The sequence below is a fragment of the Calypte anna genome, chromosome 11 (assembly GCF_003957555.1).
Source record: "Calypte anna isolate BGI_N300 chromosome 11, bCalAnn1_v1.p, whole genome shotgun sequence".
In the NCBI taxonomy this organism is placed as follows: Eukaryota; Metazoa; Chordata; class Aves; order Apodiformes; family Trochilidae; genus Calypte; species Calypte anna.
The window spans coordinates 15,289,339-15,304,930 of NC_044257.1; the positions used below are offsets into that span (position 1 = coordinate 15,289,339).

The 15,592-nt window shown below is 38.6% G+C and overlaps 1 protein-coding gene across 1 annotated transcript in view; it reads left to right on the forward strand.

Annotated features, from left to right (window-relative positions):
- Positions 1–15,592, forward strand: part of CDYL2 (chromodomain Y like 2) — a 58,752-nt gene that overhangs the window by 18,905 nt on the left and 24,255 nt on the right. The window contains exon 2 of the mRNA XM_030457943.1: positions 10,783–11,377. Within this exon, the coding sequence (XP_030313803.1) occupies positions 10,783–11,377 (595 nt within the window). The remainder of the gene's footprint in view (positions 1–10,782; positions 11,378–15,592) is intronic.

A 15,592-nucleotide genomic window follows, 5' to 3' on the forward strand; every position in this document is an offset into this window, starting at 1 on the left:
AGGTACTAGAAGATCTCTGTAGTCTCCCTTGACCCTTTTGCAGGCTGAAGAAACCCAGCTTCCTCAGCCTGTATTTCATGTACCATGAAATCATATAATAATGTAGGTTGGAAGGGGCTTTTGGAAACCATCTGATCCAACCATTTGTGTAAATCAACACCAGCTTAATTAATTTACCCAGGTTCTCGTTCAGTCAAGATCTGGGTATCTCCACAGGTGACTATTTTGCAGCCTCTCTGGACATCTATTCTAGCATTTGGTTACATGTAAGTTTGTGCTAGGGATAATGAGGAGGACACCAGAAGATTTATCATGGAGTCATTAGAATTAGAGGACTAATTATGTGCAAAATTCATAAGAATTTATTAGACAATCATTAAAACTCTTTCTAATTTCATAAGCAAGTAATTTCAGTTGCAAGTGGGATCTTTGTATTAAATGTGACCTTGAGGTTTATTATATTAACCTGTGAATTTAAGCTTCAATTCATGAAGTACCTGGAAAACAGTATGGGTGTTGGAGCACCAATATATGTTGGTCTCTGCACTAACCTTCAATTAATAACAGGCAGACAGCTGCAGCCTTCCACAGCTTCAGTTTGTGACTGGCACAGTGCCACAGAGACACTGTACACTAGCCTAATCCCAGTGAGACAAATGTAGGGAATAAATCTCAGAAACCCTACATTTATAAAAATATTGTGCCCTGTTCTACAGAGGCACATGGAACAAAGCCCTTTGCCACATCATTGCTGTAAATGCATCCAGAAGCAGCTGAGGTATTAACAGCACTGCCAAGTTAGGAATCTGACTAACAAATACGTGGAAAATTCCCTCAGTAATATATTCACTACTTACATATTCAATACTGCTTCAAGCACAGACATTTCGAAGTGGTTCTTCCTCTTCATCAGAGTTCCAGTCTCACTCATATGCTTGATACATCTGTGAGATCTATCAACAGAAAGAGAAGATAGCCATCAGCATGGAGATGTGACACATGCCTCCACAACAACCCTTGGAGTTACTGTCATCTGGCAGACATTGCCAGTAGGATGGCAAGACCTGTACCTTTCCCTTTCCACCAGAGGAATACCAGTGTTGTACCTTCGGACCTTTCTGGAAGGAGTAATGGATTCCAGTCTATAGCAAGCCCTACAGCTGGAAGTACAGCCACTTGGCTGAAACCCTATCATCAGGAATAATGATGACCTACAAGGACTCTGGACTCATCAATAAACACTTCCTTAGCTTGTGTGAATTACCAAGGCTGAAACAGGACTCACTGAGGTCAATAATGGTGACCATCTGTTTCCCAAGTCAGCTTTCAAGAAGATCTAGAATCTGGGGATAGCAGAAGGGTAACCTGTGATTGTCACTTCTGCAGCATTCCACTGGGAGCAGCTCCTGGGGGACTCTGCCATTGCCAGAGGAGTTCTGTGGGGTTCTGCAGAGTGTGGGGCAGTCCCTCAGACTCACTGCAGACATTTGTACAAGCACAGATCTTCTAGTGCCTTGCGTCCACACTGCAAGCAACCAGAGTCCATCTAGTTGCTCCAAAACACACTCCTATGTTAAATCAATGAATATGCTGTTATGCTTTTGCATCTCCACATGTAGGACACTGTCTCCACATTTTAAATGCAGATTTCTAACTATCTGCACTCCCAGGCAATTTAAAATGCATCCATCTGACACACACTGACACCTTTTGTATCTGCCTTTGCTACTGCCCAGAAGAGAGTTTGTTCCTTCCAGGCACCAGGAGTAAGTTGGTTTTACACAGTACAGAATTCAGATCTCAAGCACAAGTTAAATCTGCAGTGAAAAACAGTGCAATAACTGAGGCCAGAGCTTGGTCTACTGACCCTGCTCATCTGAACGCTGTTTCTGAGGGAGTAATGATATCTTTTTCTTCCCTTTTGACAATTACTCTTTCACTGCTAATTTTTGAAATTTGATGTGCCATTTTCCTGTGGTATTGCAGTGGTATCCTAGTGCTCCTATCATGCCATTATAGTTGCCTAAAGCATGTTTCTTTATTCCTTTTTTCTGCTCTACCTTTCTTTTAAGCCCTTTTCTGTATTCTGCCATCACATTAGCTTCATTTCTGTAACCAAAAAAGTGAAGAATTCTACTGATGTCTTATGACTTTTCTGCTCTTATTCCACTACTTTACAAACTGCTATTTCAGCTTTTCACTCAAAGGATCACTAATCAACCTTCTTCTAGATGATACAAATTAATCTATTTTTATCCCTTTCTTTTCAGAACCTATCCTAACATGCTCTTGTTCACAAATTTGACTCCTGCTGCCTTTGCTACAGGGATGCTCCAAACCAGTTGCCATCTATTCTGGTTTGGATAGAAAGGATATAATGGGTATATGATCTTCAGACATCTCCTTATCCCTGTCCAGCCATTATTATAACACAGAGTTCTTAATTTTACCCTCCCTCCTGTCTCAGTGACTGGGGAGAGATTATCATCCTCCTTCATGTTCAGACCTGTAGGCTGGGGATTCTTTTTTACTTGCTGCTCTGTCAAACATGTATTGATTGTTTAAAAAATACTTGTCTGTCCCTGTATACAGCAGCTGGAAAACAAATCTTGTCAGTGGATATTCTTTACAGCATACTCAGAAATTGTTGTTCCTCATCCTGTATCTTGAAGTAGCTACCTAATACATGCTCTAGTTGTCCATTCATCCTGTTTTCTAACTCGGATTTAATTTTTACCAAACCATTGTTTCAATAGAGGGCACCTGAACTGCCAAACTGTTGCATTGGACTTTTTCAAAATCACTAAAATTCACTTTAAAAAAATGTTGGTATTACCAACATTGTATTGCTGGAATTGTATTGGGTATTAGCCTGACCAGTATCACCTTGTAGTCCCCTTAGTATGCTGCACCCTCCTATTGTGTCTTATCTTCTCCATGCTGCTTAGGAGCTTTGCAAAGGCAGCAAGCTGCCCTGGGACACCTCTCCTCAGTTGTCACACTAAGTTGGTAAAGCCTCTTTGAACAGCTGAATCATTGAAATCCTAAGTCCTCAGCATCTCTGGAAACCACCAAGTGATGTGAACAGCTCCCCATAACCTAGCTTTTCAATTCTTTGTACCCAAGTTTACCACTTGGCTGTAAAAAGGGCTAAGAAAATGTTTTTCTACCTACCACACAAGAACCTGTGGTTTATTTTATGATAATTGTACCAGTAGCATTTGTAAAGCAATGAATCACTGAGTGGTAGTAGAGCAGAGCAGCTCCAATATTTATTTCTATAGTATTATAGCTGAACCTTTGTTGTTTTGTTTCTTTAATGTGAAATCTTCACTTCTGGTTAAGCTTTGGGTGGATGTAGAAGTGTTGAACTGAAGTCCTGGCCTTGAGTTGAATCTGAATGAAGTCCATATGGAGGAAAAAAGACTGAGTAAACCGTGCAAGAGAACACTAAAATAAGCTAGAACTGAACAAGATAATGGAGAACTGCAAATTAACATAAAAGGAAACAGACAGCATTAATTTTTTTTCAAATTATTTCAGTTGCAGCTATTATGTCAATTAATAATTGCTTCCTGCATTTCTGGAGTGAGTTTAATATTGGTGAAAAGCAAGTTTAGTCATAGTCATATTTTTATTTTTTAACTACTGCTTCCACATTCCCACATCTGTTTGGAAACATGAGTAATTTTAATAAATTCCATGCAGTTTTAGTGAAAGAACTGTTATCTGTTCACATAAACACTGGTTTGCTTAGAAATCTGTTCAAGCCTTGCTTCTGTTGCTGTAAACTGCTTTTAAAATAAAAGTGAAAAACCTCAAGACTTAAAGCCCAGGGATTCCTTCTTGATTTTACTCCCATGTAAGTTGGGAGTAACTGCTGACTTGTAATACTTAAAAGGAAGATCAGACAGAATCAGGTCCTAACTAGGTTGAGCTAAATTTTATTTTTTTTCCCCACAAACACACACATTTCCCATACACATACTGTCAGATGCTGTAAAACTGGATAATCCCATTGAATTTGGCAGAGAAACATTAGAGGGAGAGAGGAAGTAGTCCACAGTATTGGAAAGCTGAGAGCCATGCATGTGTCCAAAACAGCCAGCTCTTTGTAGAGCTTAGCAAAATATTTTGTCTCCTTGAATTTGGATTTATCATTCATCTTTTAGGCATCTGTGCCTGTCACAGAAATAGACTGCACAAGAACAGTTTTGCTTAAAGCAAACCTCATCCCTGTCTCAATTCTCTTAGATTAGCAGCACACACTAGTTGTGTTTTTAAATCTCTCTTAAGACAGTAAATAGGAGCAGCAATTGTTTTTTACTTTGTTGGTCTACAAACCAGGAAAATATCTGTTGTGCCTAAATTTAATGTGTGTACTCCAACAGACAAAACAAATTTAGCAGTATAGTAAAAACTACCAGCTGTACTTGAGTACTGAAATAAAAGTAAGCATTTGTCATCAAATTCAAATATTCTAGATAGAAATCCAACAGATTCATCCTGAAATAACTTGTGCTAGCAAGCTCGTAGAGGTTGTGTTCAGAACTGAGTTCACTCTTTTAACAGAAAGGACATCAGGAATTTGCTATGTCCTGCTTCTTGCTTTCCTTGAGAAATACAAACACTAACATGCAATAATGAACTGATTTATTGTACAAAAGAAATTTGGGATTTGATGAATTAAAGGCATTATTATGCTTGAAAATAAACAGAAACCCACGTGTTCTTTGGATTTCCACATAAGTTGTATGTGGTGATTAATGTTTGTAAGTGAAAGGGATTTCAACCATTTACAGAGGAACAGACCTAAAAAGGTCTCCCCCACGCTGCATAACAGTCCTTTTGATGCCACGGGTGCACACTTGGAGTGGGAAGGGAAAAATCCGTTCTACCTCCATGTAAAGAACTTTGTCAAGATTGCCTTAACCTGCTGCTGAGGAATTATCACTTTTTCAGTGCAATTCCCCTGCACCTTTGAAAACTGACTTGCTTTCCAAATGAAAACTTGAAATCCTTTTCAGAAGATGATTACATTTAAGAATGACCATCTGTTAGCTGTGCAACCTCTCAGCAATAGAAGCCCAGGGCAGAAATATCTTCTCTATCATGAGCATACCCAACATGAGTTTACATGATGTAATTGCCTACAGTGACAGAGACTACACATGTTGACCAAGAAGTCTCATCATGGTCTCTGTGTCATCTCTCAGTTTTCCTTTTCCAATCCTCTCCCAGGGGACAGTATGGGTCTTTACAAAAATGTTCTTCCTCCAGTGCAATATTCATGTGTATTTTATTATTCCTGTGTGCTCCAAAAAACCCACAATTATTGTGGCACTTCCACCACCAGTGTTGTTTACACACATACACTTACATATCCTAATGGAAGAGGAAGTCCTTGAAGCTACAGTACCAGAAGAAAATGGCATTAACAGACTGGGAGGTTTGAGCACTGTAAGTTCTGACCAGAAGAAAGCTGCAGTAAGCAAAACAAAAGAAGACAAGGGCACAAGAATGGGTTCTGTTTGTAGAGTCAGTAACAGGGACAGATGGCATCAAGAGAGGAAGCACAGCCCTAGTGTAGAGCTGGAGACGTGGCACCAGGCACAGTTTCAAAAGAGCCAGAAATTACCAAGAGACCAGACTAGAATTTCAGTTCTGGTGAGACTGAATTTCAGAGAAAGGTGAGACTTACAAAAAAAAAAAAAAAAAAAAAAAAATGGTCTAAGGTCACTAGAGATATGAGTCTGTGTGGAAGCTGTGGTTGGCTGTTTTTCTGCAGGCTGGAAGACCCTTTACCAAAAGAGGAAATCATGTTGCTTGCATGAAGTGACGTGTTTCAGTTTTCCTTAAAATACCTGGATTCCAGGGAAAGTTACTGAGTAATTACGCAGAGAAAATACCAGGTCCAGAAAACCTTAGGAATGTGAAAACATCACTTCTAGAAGTAATTTCTAATTGCCACAGCACTACTGTAAAATACAACTCATTTGCAGTGTGCTTCTGTTTTTCTGTATAAATCTCAAAGATGGAATCACTGGTGAGTTCCTATCAGGAGAGGAGGATCAAAGATGTGCACCCATGTACAGCAGGATTTGTTGCAGTATTTATTTGGTCGACTTGTATACCTAACAGTGGTTTGCAACCTTGTTTAATTTGGGGCTGATTGGTAGGCTTTTTCCAGTGAAAATGCAGAACTTTGAGGATTTCTTTAATAAGTTTAACAGCTCTTCTGATTCTGAGAAGACTGTAGAAAAATAAAAATCCATATTCTTGACATTAAAAGGGATTTCACTGAGCTTCCTGGGAAAATGTCATTCAGTGTTTTGTCTGTAAATTATTCAGATGAGGAATGTTTTCCCTTTAATTTTTATGAGTATCTGTCCCTTTTGCTTGTATTTTGACCTTCCAGGTAACTACATGAATTTACTCCTGGGGGGTGTTCCGTAGCAGGTGCATTGATTTGATCTCTTCTGCTTTTAAACTGGGACATATTCTGAAGAGAGACCCAGCATCCATTCCACAACTATTTTTCTAACATGAATATTGACTACTTCAGATGATATGGTGCCATATTTTTCGTACATCTGCAACAGATGCTCTAATTACCAGATTTTGGTAAATTACATACAAATACAAGAAAAACACCAATAACTTACAGATGTAAGCAAGCAAGAGATTTACAGCTAATGAAATACGTTATTTCTTAAAGCAAAGGTAACAACAAGGAGGAGGTTAGGGCAATAATGAATTTTTAAAAGACAAATATGTTGATTCAGATGGCCTTTATCTCTCTTGGAAATGTTACTGCCTTTCTTTCCTTGGCACTTTCTTCTTATACTTTTCCAACACCCTGAGGGATAACATGGGACAAAGACCTCCAGTGAAAAGAAAAACCACATAAAACAGTACAAGCCCTGTAATTTATAGTAATGAAAAACAGTTTTTCTAGTGTATGTCTTGGAATCAGTGTGCTGCTCTGTACTGTACACTAACAGGGGCCATTTCAGCATCACAGATTACAGTTTTAATTGTTTACATAGTTGGGCATGGTCAAAGAGGAGGAGATGACATGTACTTATTTTGGAAATCACTAAGTAGAGATACAACCTTCCAAACCTACCTGGAAGCTGACTGACCTGCTGGAAGGTGTTTTCTAAGAGCATAAGGATCTATATTTACCCTGTAGAGAATTATTCTCTTTTAAGTTAGCCTAGATTTTTTTTTTTATAAGCATGCAATTACACTTTGCTGTTTACTGAGTAATTTTGACCCTAAATTTTCTGTGAAGGAAAATGTGTGTGTGCTGTACTCTGCATATATACGAACTTGATTACCAGATCACAACACAAAGTTTATGAAGCTCTGCCTATTTTTACTATAATTGATTAAGCATTTGAGGGTTTTTTTATTTCACATGATGTTAAGAATACAAAACTTTTCTTTGAAGTATTGTATTTATTACTTTCATCCTGGTTTGTGCAGTTGTGTGTAGGGCTAGGTTTAAGGCTAGGTGTTGCAAATGGATTTGCACAGATGCCATGATCTTATTCTATTTGTTCTCTTTAAACATATTTATACAGTAACATATGAGCACCTCAGTTCATCCAGAATTAGCCAGGAGGGAGAGAGAGAATCCAGACAAGTAATGGTATATGTCAATTCTAGCACTCTCTTAACTGTGATACCCCTGCAATCTCTGTCATTTCAGTTTTATTAGATTTAACTACTTAGTTATCCAAACCAAATAGGGTGAATTCTGGGATCTGGCAAACTGCAGCTATTAAGGTCACTTTTGGGAAAATGTATTTCAGTTCTCATCAAAGACAGAACTGAGGGGGGAAATGAAAATTCAGGCATTGAAGCCATAGATATTTTCTGCATAATCTCAGAATTGTGTATTGCTTATTCCAGGGAAGGCATGAAAGTATTATTTCTATTAATTACTAGCTGTCACAGAATTATTTCTCATTAAGAAAACTCATTATTTTCTGTAACCTTAAGTAAATACAGAAAAATTATTACTTCATATATTACCTGTTAAGACAAATATAAATCATTTTAAAAAAACCACAACATAGTAATGTTTATTTGTTATTACTGTGAACTGTGAATAGAAGGAAAATGGGACAGACAGTACCAGGTATAAAAATCTGATATTTATGCCTATATTGAAGCAGCTCACTGTATTGAACATGTAAGGAACACGGTGGCACTCTGAAGGGAATAAGTATCAGTGAAGAATTTGAAGTCCCAGGATAGAAAAGGGACCATGTTGGAAGGTCAGATAGGTTTGATGCCACTCTCCATGCCTTCAGTAATGAACAGAGAGGCAGTAAGGAGTACAAGGCAAATATCAGTTCATACTTTTTATGCATCAGTAGTGAAGCCAGTGGGTATGATGGCTGAACCAAAAAAATCAAGGAAAACAGCTAATTTTGGAATCACTCCCTTTTTTTTTTTTCATTTTCTCCCCACTAAAGCAATGAACTGAGAAGGGGCTTGACTGTAAACAAACATTTGTCTACTGCAGAGTTCCACAGTTCAATGTGCAGTCTTTCAGGCTAGTCCCAGATAGGAGGATAAGAAGTGTTTTAAAGCTAGGGATAATTTGCACAGCTGCTCTCTATAAAGTCAAGATCATAATAAGTCTATTGGTTTGACGATGGAAAGCCACACATCCCAAATGAGGACAAAAAAATGCAAGTTCATTTTTTTTGCTGAGAATTTTTCCCTTTTTTTTGGACAAATGATCTCAGACTTGCCTAGACTGAGCTTCAGTTGTTTTGCCACACTTAGCAATCCTGAAGGGGACTGTGCTAAATTCAGAGTAAAGATGATGCTTTGCTTTGCTTCTGGGGTGGTTCTGTGCAGATATTTGATCAGACAGAGGTCAGGAATTAGCTGTTTGGGATGCTGCAGTTGAGTGCCCTGGAGATGCAGGAAAGATGTCCACTGTGACTCAGACACAGATATCTTAGCACAGTTCCCATGTAGCTGAATTGAGATAGAAATGTAATGTTTAGTTGCTAATTACATTTGGACTCCTTTGGGGAACCCACCAAGATTTCTATGAATGTACAGTTCCAGCCAGTGAACAAACAATTAATTCATTGGTTTGCTCCAACAAGGGACGTAAAAAGAACAATTACTTACACTGCTGTGATTGCCCTTCTTGAAGGTTAAATTCTCCATACAGATCCCAGTGTCCTTTGCATGAGATGATTTTTCTCTGAAGAGCACTGAAAACTAATACATTTGCTAGCCACTAGCTAGTGTTGTTTTCTAAATTAAAAATAGTGTATTTGGTTAACAATGATGTATTTTTCATTAGTGGCATCTTTATCCCTCATAAGGCACATTTTTAAAAAATTAAAGGATCAGAAGATAAAACTTGGGAGAGATTTCAAGATGTTTTCTCACCATAACTCATTTTGCCAGCAGTGGCTTCTCATGGCAAATGTTTGACTAACAAAAACTTTGTTCTAAAACCCCTCCATACCTGTCCCACATTACCTCTTTTAATGCTTAATTCCTCCTACCATTACAATATTTTTCCTAATTATTGAATCTAAATTTTGCTTGATGCAATTTGAACCCGTGACTTGCTGTCCACTGACTGTACTTGGGTTTTCATATGCACTTTCCCTCAGTTTGAGGTCTTGCCAGTGCTGAGATAGAACAAAGATTTCTTCAGTGCACTCCATTTTCCACAGAAGCATGGTTCTGTTAATTCACATTCAGCTTGCAGTCCAAATATATTCCCTTATCCCCTGGTGCAGAAATGTTCCTTTAAGTGACATTCTCTAGCATAGGTTCATGAAATTCATTCCTTCTGCATAAGCAGCCTGTTTTTAAGACTTTCATTTGCTTTTTTTTTTTTTTTTTAATCCAGGCACTCACAAATTTTGTATGTTTACTCAAATATTGTATTCATAAAAAATACAAAGAGTTGGAAGTAGCCAAGTGGATGTACACTACCACGTAGAAGACATCCAGTGTAAAACTAACTTCTTGTCACCAGTTCTCAGCTCAAGATAATTTCAAGACATGAAGAAGTATGGGGATGTTTTTAGGGACACAACGAATGCATGGATTCAGATGAATGATCAGTTACAGACAATATAGCAAGAGATGCTGTACTTAGTTCTTTCAAGCAAGCAATAGCTGAGGAATATAACAGTAATAGTCTCATTTTACAACCAGCATTTCAAAGAAGTCATGCTTGCTTTAATGATATTCAGGTGGCTCTCTCTTGTTTCTCCACAATGTGTCGGTTTCAGCATCCCAGATCAGATTTGATCAGCTGTTTATGTCTCTTCTTCATGTTTTCAGGAGGGGAAACAGCCTTGCTGTCAAAACAGCAACATTCCCCTCCTGTATTGCCAGGTCTGTTCACAGGAATCCTTTGGCAAACAGCAAATGTAACGCTGATTCCTAAACATCATGTGCAGCAGTTTATACACACAACAAGCAGGTTCTCATCAGCTGCCAGCATGGTCTATGTAGGATCCAAGGGGATATACTGTTGGACTGCATCCTAGGAAAATAAAGTAAATTTAAATCTGTAAAATAGGTTGCTACATTTTGGCTGGCCTGGGTGGCTTTCTGTGTCAGAGTCATTTCATGGTTTAGGCACTACGTTTAAGAAGAATTAAGGTGCTTCTACAGTGTCAAGAAGGCCTTCCTAGCTGTAAATTAAAAACATCATTTTCCTGACCAAATTGTTTTTCTTTCTAGTATGATACTTTTTTTTTGTTTGTTTTTTTCTTTCAGGTGGAGAGGATTGTAGACAAAAGGAAGAACAAGAAGGGGAAATGGGAGTATCTCATCAGGTGGAAAGGGTATGGAAGCAATGAAGACACCTGGGAACCTGAACATCATCTCCTGCATTGCGAGGAATTTATTGATGAGTTCAATGGATTACATGTTACTAGGGAAAAACGATCAAGACATGGGAAACAGGGCAGTGCTCCCAAATTTTTACGGGAAAGCCGAGGGTCATCTCTTGAGAAATTATCACATAGACCTTCTGAATCTGGGAAGTCTAAAGGCTCAGCACACAAAAGGAAGAGAATTAATCCATCTCTTCAAAAACAGAAAAGAGGATATGCAGCAAAGCCAGCATCTGCCAATGACAGAGCTGCTAAAACTGTGACTTACCGAACTACTCCCAGCGGTTTACAGATCATGCCACTGAAAAAGCCACATAATGGCCTGCAGAACGGAGATGGCAGTCATGAAAAAGATTCTAGACATTTTGGGAATGGCTCACAACAGCAAAACGTGGATTTAAATGATCATGAAGGAGAACAAAATTTGCCCAGTGTTTTAGAAGTTAGTAACGAAGCGCCTGTTGTGAACGGCATCGGTATGTGATTTAAACACCCACAGGCTTGGGGAGGGGGAGGTTGGTAATTGCAGCTACTGCAAACAGAGTCTGCTCCTGGAAAACTCCTTCTCATGCTATACAAGTGATATGGTGAGAAGCACATCAACAAGTTTCACGCTCTTTCCCCATATGTTACAGCATTTTATTGTCAGTTGGCTTCTTTCCTTCCATTTCCCACGGAGTGACATGAAGTCATGTGGGCTTTGTTACATGTGCAGTGTGAAGTTCTTGTGGGGAAATGATGACAAAGCACGGGGTAGGAATGACAAGGGAGGTATTTATAATGCTGCAAGTTTGGTTTTGTGTGTCACCATGTAACAAATCATTTCTCAGTTATGTGTGCTCAGACCCAACAGTCCAGAAAGATCAGGATTCTTTTAGAAGCAGAATTAATATCACTGTTGCTAAACTATCACGGTGTGTCTGAAGAACATTCAAGTTCCTCAGCATTAATGCTTGTCATGTTCAGGAGTGCTGAGAACTGCTGGGTCCTTGTCTCTGGCAGTGACTGGATGCTTCAGAGGCTGCAAGACATATTTTATCAGAAGGTGCAAACAGCCTTGAAGTTAACAAGTAATCCCCATAGTTACTGGATGGCTTAGTTCTCAAAGAATAAACGTTTATGTTCACTATAAAATACTATTCAAGGCAGTGCAACTAAGTAGCTTCTCATTTTCTGTGTCCAGGTTTCTTTTTTGTTTGTTTTTTTGGTTTCTTTTTTACATTTTAGAGCCTTGATGGTGCTTGGTGGAGATAATTTCCAGGAACTGAAAATGAGATGCATGTTATTTGATCAACTTATGGGGTTTGGGGTTTGCTTTGAGTTGGTTTTGATTTTGTTGGGTTGGTGTTGGATTTTTTTGACCTTTACTTTCATGGAATAAGATCTTGTCTTTATATGAAAGGATAAAGAGGAAGGTGTTCTGTCAGTCTACAGGCACCCCCAGCCTTTTAGTCCTTCCTACCACGTGGAAGTCTTTCCAGATTCCTCCCAGTTTTCAGTATCCTCTTGTGCCTTTGGTGGTGGTGGTGGGTTTAATACCTTTTAAAAACAGCAGGAGCTGTTCCAAATTATTTCGTATTGCTTGCTGATATAGTAGCAATACAACCTTTTGAGAATTATTTTTTTGTTATTACACACTGACTGCATGAAGGTTTTCATTGAGGGATACACAGTTGGTCTTAGGGATTTTTTTTTTCCATACTGGTTACAGATAATTTAGAACACAGCTCTATGTATAATTCCTTTCATTGTGCATTTATTCTGCTATACTGTTGCCAGTCCACCTTCTTCTTATGATTCAGTGAAGCTCTTCAAAATCTTAAAAATTACTTATTTTGTATTCCATTCAGATTTTCCTCTCATACTTCTGTTCCCAGTTCATTAATATGTACATTAAATAAACTAAGCCTCCTGCAGGTCCTTGGGGCAGCCAACTACTAATCATTTGACATGAGGAAAAGTAACCATTTGTTCCAATTATTTATTTTTCTTAGCTACTTTCTGTAGCCCATGATAGCACTCATTTCCTTAACAGCTTCTTGTGAATTCCCCTGCCAAAATCTTTTCAAAAGTCAACATAAATTATATCACCCTGCTTTCCATTTTCCACCCTACTGGTAACAGAGCAAATCTATATTTGGGAAGCAGAACTGACCTTGCTTAGTCTGACTGGTTACCTCCTGTAAGTCCTGGGATCTTTTAATCCACATGTCAAATATCTTGTTAAAGACTTCCAAACCAGCAAAATGTTGGGTTAGCTTTAAATGTATAAATAGCTCTGATGACAATACACATATATGACATATAATATTGAGAGTTCAGGCTTTTATATTTTGCTGAGTTTAGGTTCATATGAGACTGCTTAAAAAGCTACCTGCTCCTTCAAAAAGAATTGCTTATATAATTACAGGTGTATATAAAGTTACTTGTCTTTGCTTTCTTACTGTTTCTAATGAAGTTTTTCTAATACTTTTATGTAGTGGGAATTTGATGCAAAATGCATCTCTAAAATGCATTCATTCCCATATTTTAGAGTCTTTATTTTTATGAAGAACTAACAGGCTACAAAGAACTGTAAGGTCAAATGAGCCTTCCATTTGTTCCCACAGGAGCTAATAAATTGTCATCCACCACCCCCCTCTTTGAATAATCCCTGTCAGAGAGCTCTGTTTCAGCAGAAAGCTGCTTTGCCTAAGCAGCCAGGTGCTTTGCCATGTACAGGGAGCTCCTGGCCTAACAAGCTGATGTACACAGCTCCTTTAAAATATTTTTTATTATGGTTTTTGCAGTTCTCCAAATCCATAGTTTCTGTTCTCTACTTAGCTCTCCTTTCTCCCTTGCATTCTGACCTCCCTGTAGGCAGAAGCAAGAGATCTTTAATTCCCTACCTTGTTCTTCTCTGAAAAACCCATACTCAGCAGCACTCCCAAGGTCAGAAATCCCTCCAGTCTTGCTGTGTGATAACCCAGCACATGCATAGTGGAGAAAACTGCACAGAGAGATGAGACTACCCAAGTAAGAGAAGAGAGAAACTGGTGAAAAGGGTCAAAATAAAAATACTAGCTTTTTTTCTAATACTGTTCTACAGGCTTGAGAGAAGCCACATTTCCTGTTAGATGATTTTGCATCATTTGAAATGTCAAATCAAAGAAATTTGCCTTGCTCTTCCAACAAGTCCAGTGATTTACTGAACTCCCTCAATATTCACACTCATGGGGAAGTAGCACAGAGGATGCCAGTGGGATTCTGCCATGTGTCCTGTCAGTGTCACAACTCACTTTAAACAGGATAGATGTCCACTAAAATCGTTCCAAAATTCTACAAAATACAAATGAAGAAAGTTTCAGAGAAAAATGGCAATTTGTTGAATAAGACAAGTTTTATTCCAAACATCTTGGGTTACAAAACTTTCTCCAAATCTAAGCCAAGGTCTCAAGGCTTTGTCTCTTGAGACCAGGAGCAATGTGGCAGTCTGCTTGGCAGGACTCCCACATTTAGCTTGGAGGCAGCCAGCTATGCCAGAGGTTTCAGGCAGTCTGCCACAGAGTCTGGAAGTCAAAAGCCCAGCATGCCCCATCAGTGCTTGCAGGGCTCCCAAGCACTATATGTAAAAGAAAGAGGGAGCCTGGAGGACTTGGGTTTGGCTTCCAGAAGCTGTGGCTCCCAGGCAGTGCCATTCAGACATTTCTGTCAGCTTTGAGATTGACTATACAGAGCTCAAATGAATGTCAGGCTCGTTTCACAGGAAAGTGTAAGAGTGCACAGAAAATGTATATAGGAATTTTAAGTTGGTCTGGAGCTGCAGCCTAATTTTGAAGAACTCAAAAAATCCCTACAATTTGAAAACCCAGCTGTTGGCCCAGCTCTGCTACCAATGTTGGCCTATGGTTGAAGGCCTCCAAAACCCATCAACCAGTATTCTTTTGTATTATAAAGATGCTTAACTCTCAGTGTATTGAACAAGCAATTCAAATACTATAACTCATAAAAAAATCTATTTTGTCTGACTGTCGTATGCCAGTTCTGTTGAAACAAATCATAGCTATTTGAAAACTAGTTTTTGATGACTCCTTGAATGGACTTGGACTGATATATTTGGTTTTGTATATATATCCACTGAAGTATAAGGGTTTCCTGCTCAACCTATAGATGAAAATGTCATCAGAAAGTTATTTACCCCAAAAAGATGACTGTATAGGTGCAGATGTATGTACAAAATCATATATGCATCCTAAGGGAGGCCTGGAACCTTGCTGAAATTGGGACAGAACTTTCTTATCAAAACCTCCCTTCTGCCTTCTACATACCCCGTCATAAGGAGGGTAAAGTCATCTATATTGACATTTAAAGATCTACAAAATGGAAAAGGTTCAAAAACTCTGTGGGAGAACATCCACTGATACACCCAGGAGCAAACAACACTGTTCTTTCTGATTGTATTTGTTGTCTTGAGTTATCACATTTCTGTTTCTCTCAAGAAACTGTGATCGAGAGTGATTGCTTTGTCAAATTTCTTGACAGCATAAAAAATATCCCATTTTAATTCTCTCTTTCCCTTACATCTCTCTACTTCTGTACCATCTGCAGAAGAATTTTTGCTTGTCATGTATCACTAACCACTGTTTTTCTCCATGACGAAAATCTTTGTAGTCTCATGGTGCTCTTAATTTAAATACTCTCTATGAACTTAG